Source organism: Takifugu flavidus, unplaced genomic scaffold (genome assembly GCF_003711565.1).
Source record: "Takifugu flavidus isolate HTHZ2018 unplaced genomic scaffold, ASM371156v2 ctg141, whole genome shotgun sequence".
Taxonomy (NCBI): Eukaryota; Metazoa; Chordata; class Actinopteri; order Tetraodontiformes; family Tetraodontidae; genus Takifugu; species Takifugu flavidus.
The window spans coordinates 279533-287289 of NW_026621877.1; the positions used below are offsets into that span (position 1 = coordinate 279533).

The window sequence follows — 7757 nt, forward strand, 5'->3', positions numbered from 1 at the left end:
AAATATCAAGAAGAACCTATTTATATAACAATATTTAATGGCCCCTACCTTTAATCGAAGCTTGATGTCAGTGTGGCCGGATGATATCTAGAAGGGGAAAGGTGATCGCAACTGACGGGGTTGAACTACCTGAAGGGAACATCACAGATGTGCAGGACAGTTACAAATACCTGGGGATCCCACAGGCAAATGGTAACCACGAGGAGGCAGCTAGGAGGTCAGCCACAGCCAAATACCTGCAGAGGTTAATACAGGTCCTGAAAAGTCAGCTGAATGGTAAGAATAAGATCCAGGCCATAAACACCTATGCCCTGCCAGTAATCAGATACCCTGCTGGCATAATACCCTGGCCACTGGAAGAGATACAAGCCACTGACATCAAGACAAGGAAGCTCCTCACCATGCACGGAGGGTTTCACCCTAAGTCCAGTGTCCTGAGGCTGTACACAAAGCGAAAGGAAGGGGGCCGAGGACTAGTAATGGTTAGGGTTAGTGTCTGAACTACTGTCCAAGAGGAAACAACAAGGCTTCAAGAATACATCAAGAAGATGGCCCCCACTGACCCACTGCTGAGTGAATGCCTCAGGCAACAAAAGCCCACCAAGGAGGAGGAACCTGAGGGGCTATCATGGAAGGACAAGCCCATGCATGGAATGGACCACTGACAAATTGAGGAAGTGGCTGATATCGAGAAAACATACCAGTGGCTGACAAAGGATTGAAAGACAGCACAGAGGCACTAATCATGGCTGCACAAGAACAGGCCCTGAGCACCAGAGCAATAGAGGCCAGGGTCTACCAGACCAGACAAGACCCCAGGTGTGGAGATGCCCCTGAGACAGTCCAGCACATCACAGCAGGGTGCAAGATGCTGGCAGGCAAGGCATACATGGAACGGCATAACCAGGTGGCTGGCATAGTATACAGGAACATCTGCACTGAGTATGGGCTGGAGGTCCCAGGGACCAGGTGGGAGACACCTCCGAAAGTGGTGGAGAACGAGCAGGCCAAGATCCTGTGGGACTTCCAGATCCAGACTGACAAGATGGTGGTGGCCAACCAGCCTGACATAGTGGTGGTGGATAAACACCAGAAGACAGTGGTGGTGATAGATGTAGCAATCCCCAATGATGGCAACATCAGGAAGAAGGAACACGAGAAGCTGGAGAAGTACCGAGGACTGAAGGAGGAGATGGAGAGAATGTGGGGGATGAAGGCACCAGTGGTCCCAGTGGTGATCGGGACACTAGGGGCAGTAACACCCAACCTGAGTAGATGGCTCCAACAGATACCAGGAACCACACCAGAGATCTCTGTCCAGAAGAGCGCAGTCCTAGGAACAGCTAAGATCCTCCGCAGAACCCTCAGACTCCCAGGCCTCTGGTAGAGGACCCGGGTCTGAAGGAAGGAGGTACCGCCCAGGAGGGCGAGGAAGAGAGATTTTTTTTTTTTTAAATATATATTCACACCATCTTTTTCCATTTTCATATTTTTGAAAAAGCTCCAGGGAGCCACTAGGACGGCGCTAAAGAGCTGGATGCAGGTCGAGAGCCGCGGGTTGCCGACCCTGGGTTAGCAAAATGAGCCTTTTAGCCAACACAGTAGCATAGAGCATTTCTGACATGTCAGGTAACAAAAGCTAAACATTTCCATTCGTACTTAGGGTTAGGGTTAGTTAGGGTTAGGTTTAGTTAGGGCTATGGTTAGTTAGGGTTAGGGATTCTCTAGGGTTAGGGTTGGTTAGGGTTAGGGTTACTCTAGGGTTAGGGGTCAGGGTTAGGGTTAGTTAGGGTTCCTCTAGGGTTAGGGTTGGTTAGGGGTTAGGGTTAGTTAGGGTTCCTCTAGGGTTAGGGTTAGTTAGGGTTACGGTTAGTTAGGGTTAGGGATTCTCTAGGGTTAGGGTTGGTTAGGGTTAGGGTTACTCTAGGGTTAGGGGTCAGGGTTAGGGTTAGTTAGGGTTCCTCTAGGGTTAGGGTTAGTTAGGGTAACGGTTAGTTAGGGTTAGGGATTCTCTAGGGTTAGGGTTGGGGTTACTCTAGGGTTAGGGTTAGGGTTACTGTTGGGTTAGGGGTTAGGGTTACTCTCACTCTTAATGATGGCACAGACGCCACCGATGCTGCTTGTCCGTGGTGATGATGACAGTTTCAAAGTGATAGAGGAGGTGCCCAACGATTCCAATACATGGCCAGACCACCAGCCATCAGGTGGTCTGCCACCTGTGTGATCCCTGCGGATGCTGGCTAAGGTTAGGGTTCGGGACACGTGGACACGTTTTGACAAAAGTCCAAAGCTCCTCCCAATTTTACAGCGTTCACACTTCATTCGTTCATTTTTTGAGCTCAGTCCCTCATTACGTCGTTATTAACACACTTGGCAAGACAAGGTGGGTTGGGGGAGATAAAGAGAGAAGGTGGAATCCAGAACTGGCTACAGAACTGGGTTAGTTAGGGTTAGTTAGGGTTGGGTTACTCTAGGCCTGGGTTAGGGGTCAGGGTTAGTTAGGAGGAAATCTGTTCATCCTGTACCATCATTCACATCAGTAACCATTGGGCTGATGTAGAGCTTGTTGTTGGAAACTAAGATGAAATACATCATATTTCATAGAAAAATAATCAAAACCTCTTTTTGTTTTGGTTTGTTGAGATCCAGAAACCCAAAATGCTAATATGGACAAAGCAGTCTGTTCAAAGATTTTATTAACAAAAAGATGAAGCTGCTGATGATTTGAGGTGCAAATCACAGTCGAAGGAGCCTGATCAGAACAGCAGTAATCTGGAAACTGCTCAATAAAAGAGTGACACAGGTGAGGCAGGTAAATGACCACAAATGGATCTAGAAGGATCTGGACACATGAAGAGAAATGATCTGTTCTTTAATGCTGCAGATGCAACTAAGCAATATTAGCAGCAGGTGAGGTGGCGCTAATATTAGCAGCAGGTGAGGTGGAGCTAATATTAGCAGCAGGTGAGGTGGCGCTAATATTAGCAGCAGGTGAGGTGGAGCTAATATTAGCAGCAGGTGATGTGGAGCTAATATTAGCAGCAGGTGAGGTGGCGCTAAATCAGCCCCACCTGTTCCCAGACAGGTGGGGCTGATTAGTATGCTAAGTAGTTACATATTTATAATCTGTCAATGGGTAGATGAAATAAATGATCCTTTACTTTAGTCTTCTTTAGACACTGTACTTGTAGGACAGCAGGGAATGCCCCACATGTATCTGCCAATATTTCTTCTTTCTTCTTCAGCTGTTCTGTCACTCTGATGTCCCCCATATTCATATTGAGTTGCAGCTGCCTCCTGGTTTCTGATATGAGTTGAGTTTGGGTTGTTCAGGTCGGCAAAGTGCAGCAGATCGAGCCAGTCTTAGTATGTATAGTATTTTAATTTGACGTATACATCATTTTAAAGTGAGCTCGTGAAAATGACCTGAAAACACTCATGCGGAGCTTGTGGGGAACAAGAAATCATTTCAGAAATAAGCTGCATTTTTATAATTTGGCTTTCTTTAGGGTGATGAAGAGATGTGTAACTACAGAAGGGCTGGGAGGAGAAATTAACGAGCAGAAATGCAGACTGACGAGGGCGAGAGGGACGAGCCTGTTCTAAATTAATAACTGCTCTCTTCAGAAATGAATGTTCTCCCTCTCCCCCACTCGAAACCAAGCTCACAAATAAAGAAAGTCAGTCCAATGAATGCAGAAATAAATAAATAAACTAGTAAATATATTAATATGTGACAATCTCAGAGACAGATAATCAATGTACCATCAGTGTAGCGTCGGTGTGTTTTGTGTGGGTTCAGGAAACGTGGGGGCGGGTCCATGTGCTTTGGCATGTTCTACGTTCAGGCTGTAAACATGCATGCTTGCATCTTTCATATTCATGGCACGCACATGTCTCACTGCTGCTGGTCACGTGCAACAGCATACCTGGTCACATGCAACAGCATACCTGTATTAGTTTCCAGTTGTCAGTATGTGAGCATGTGTTGGGCAGCGGTGGCGGCTCTCTGATGATTAGCCTTAACTTCAAACAGCTGGAAGTAATGAAATATTTAGGAAGCGCTGGGAGTCAGGGAATATTAATACTGCCTTTTTCTCCTCTCTCAAACCTCCCTCTCCTAGTTTCTCCTTCCACCCTGACTCAACCATCCTAAAATTCCCTTCTTGCAATGATTAAGTCTCCTAGCTTGCGACTTTGGTTGGTCCAAACTTCTGCTGAATATCTCACTTCCTCTCCGATTGTAAACTCTCTGACCCTGATTACCAGTGATCAGGTCTTTGATGGCATGATCCATAGTCTTCAAGACAGATTAGAAAGTGTGATTTAATTTATTTAAATTATATCAGAAGAGGAAAATATATTTTATTACCAACCGGCCCATGTCCAACAAACAGGGTTCTATCATCTGATTGTTTTCAACTCTTCCTAAACAAAGTCATCTTGAAGAAGAACCATCACAGAACCTCCAGAACCAGTCATTGGACTTTAACCACTGCTGTTTATGTTGCATGCACATGATTTAGTTGGTGCATCTAATGAGGCATCTTCAACAAGATGAATCAACAATGGACCAACATGTGCAAAATTTGTGAAAATAACAAGATGCTGTTCAGAGTTTTACTTGTGAGTCAAAGTTATACAGAAAATCCTTTCAGTTTAGAATGAAATTATTCGTATTTTATAGCTCAAATTAGTTACTTCTTAGTGTCCCTTTTTGTAATAGACCTCAAAATATTCTAAGCACATAGTCATTATCACTTGACAGTAACTTTGGGTGAGTTCGATTTTACAGCACGTGTGATTTCCCTCCGCAGAACTCAAGGCTTCTTTTTTGTTCTTCAATAAACCCTTTTGAGACCTACTTGGCTGTTTCCTGTCTGCATTCGGGTCCTGGTCCAACTAAACCTTAACCGTTTCTCTGCCAACACTGTTTACACTGCGGGTGGGAATATTGTTGGACGGAGCAAGGAATACATTGAGGATCTCCTCAATCCCACCGACAGGCCTTCCACTGAGGAAGCAAAGGTTGGGGACTCTAAGGTGGTCTTCACTGTCCCTCAAGCCGAATTTATTGAGGTAGTTAGTAAGTTTCCTGGTCAAGCTCTATACCCTTCAAAGTGTGCTTGGGGGTTGTTGGTAATTTGCCTCACCAGTGAACATGTGTTTTATTGATCTGGAAAAGCTATTTGAACCTGTCCCTTGCTGTATCCTGTAGGGGAGCTCCATGAATATGGTGTGTGTGGCCTTCTGCTAAGGGCTGTTCAGTCTCTGTATGACCAGAGAAAGAGGTTGGTTTACATGGCCGTCAGTAGTTCAAACCGGTTTCCAGTGCATGTTGGACGTCCGCAGGGCTGCCCTTTGTCACCGGTTCTGTTCATAATTTTTATGGACAGAATTTCTATGCGTAGCCAGGGGCTAAAGGAAGTCCAGTTTAGGATTTATTCTCTGCTTTGTGTGGATATTTTCCTGTTGGCTTCATCAAGCCAGTGTCTTCAGCATCTACTGGGGTGGTTTGCAGCTGATAGGTTGGGAATCAGCATTTCCATCTCCAACACCATGGTTCTCCACTGGAAAAGGCTAGCTTCTGATCAGGAATTCTCTGGCTTCCAGGACCATGTTGAGTTTATCATATAGACAAAGAGTGCCTGGCTTTTTATTTGGCAGCCAGACAGGAATAGGTCCCCAATTAGGGTGGGAATGTCACCTTCTTAGGAGAGCTCACTGTGGTATATATATGCTGTCTGAACTTTCCCTTTGGAGAGGCACTTTTCTGATGTGCACCTGTACTGGAGTTGTGTTGTCTCCATATTGCGCAATATAAACTTAATTCCTGATAAGTGTTATGTGGCTTTTACTTTAAAAACATACCCAGAGTGCTTTTTGGACAAAATACCCCATGACATTTTCCCTCTCCAGGTTGGTGGAGAGGTTTTGTCTCAAGTGGAGGGTTTCAAGTATTTTGGGGTCTTGTTGATGAGTGAGGGAAAGACGAAGTGTGAGATTTACAGGGGTTAGGGTTAGAGTTAACCCTAGGGTTAACACTTCGTCTTTCCCTCACTCATACGGCCCTCGATGCCCACCCCTTCTCTAATGCATGCTTTAGTGCTAAATCTAATCTTCTGACAACTCTTCTTTGGGTCCAGGTATGGGAGGCTGACTCCATCGCTACTTTAAGATCAGACTTAAAACCTTCCTCTTTGAAAAAGCTTATTGTTCCTAATTCTGTAGTTCCAGTTACTATCATAGACGGACAAATTATCATACTTAGGGGGTCGTCTAATCGTTAGGCGGCGGCTCCTCCTCCTCCTCCTCTCCAGACTAGTTATGATGATTCCTGTGTAATTTTTCTGCTTCTCCCCCCCTCCCCTCTCTATTTACAGGTATCGCCGCCTTCGGAGCTGCATGATGACCTCCGGCCCCGCTGATCCATTGTATAGTGTATTTTTGTGTGTGTTTCTGTACCTCTCCTCTCCTCTCCTCTCCTCTCTCTACCCAGCCCCCCATCAGCAGGAGGGTCCCCCTACATGAGCCTGGTCCTGCTCAAGGTTTCTTCCTGTTAAAGGGGAGTTTTCCCTTGCCACTGTAGCTTGTCTGGGGTCAGGCCCTGGGTTTCTGGAAAGCGCCTTGAAACAATTGTGATTGTATAAGTCGCTATATAAATAAAGATTGATTTGATTTGATTTTCAAGGACTGGATTTGCCCACCCCCGGGTTAGACAAATGCCATTCCCTCCAACCACTTCAGCCTGCATTTTGTCATTACCTTTTCTGCTTTGTCTGTATTAGACAATTTTTTTTTGTATTGTAAATTCTCTGTCTGTGATAAGGCCTTTCTCTGGCACTGTCTTTCTCCTTCTCTCTGTGTGTCTTGTTTTTCCCCTTCAGCTTTCAGAGAAGAATTCAAAGAGCTCCCTTAATGGCTTCCATGTGTTTTGATTAAGAATCTGGCACGCACTTCCCATTTTAATGGGCTTTCTGGGCTCTTGTACTGTAGTGTTGGAGTAGACCACAGTTTGGGGATTTTTGGAGGTGAACGACTTTAACTGCCAAGTAATGGCAGGCGTGACACACACACACACACACACACACACACACACACACTTAAATGATATGAAAACCAAATAATGTGATTAAGTACACTCATGAGATCATGTTACGATCCCAGTTATGTTGTTTAGTTTGCTTTTACTGTGCGCTCTGTGCACCTTTGGTTCCGTTTTGTCTCGCCCCCGTGTTTTGTGTTTCCCCGTTTCAATAGGTGCTGCGTCATGGACGGTGATTGGCTTGTTCGAGAATGACGTCCCTTTAAAAGCCCTGGGGTGCCACCCAACGATGACTTCTGGCTCCGTTCTCGTTCAGTCCCGTGACTCGCCCGTCGGCTGCAGGAGGCCTGCTTCTGTGGAGAAGCCACCTTTGTCTACTTTTGCAGTGTTTGCCATGCAACGTGCCTTTGCCTGTTGATTAGGACTTTATAACTTAATCCCCAATTGCTCACTTATTTTTGTATCAACCCCACTTTTTTCATTAAATCTATATTTCACTTTTGATCTTGCGTTATCCCTTGTGCCACCTTCACTTTTCCCTGGTTCACAATTCCATAGCCTAGACTGGAACGTGACAAGATGGGGGCTCTTCCGGGATCTTGAGCCCATAGCTTTTTGTAATTTCATTTAGCGCCCTTATTCTTTTGTGATTCCCCCCCCCCCGAAGGTGTGCATCTGCAATCCAGAGGTCTGGTGAGTCAGCGTGTTCCCA

At 45.6% G+C, this 7757-nt stretch overlaps 1 protein-coding gene across 1 annotated transcript; it reads left to right on the forward strand.

Annotated features, from left to right (window-relative positions):
• The first annotated feature begins 88 nt into the window (after positions 1 to 88).
• LOC130519722 (uncharacterized) lies at positions 89 to 1663 on the forward strand. The gene is made up of 2 exons (XM_057023251.1): positions 89 to 488; positions 726 to 1663. Exon 2 carries the CDS (start codon positions 746 to 748, stop codon positions 1385 to 1387), a length of 642 nt encoding a protein of 213 aa, XP_056879231.1. The 5' UTR covers positions 89 to 488; positions 726 to 745; the 3' UTR covers positions 1388 to 1663.
• Positions 1664 to 7757: the final 6094 nt, after the last annotated feature.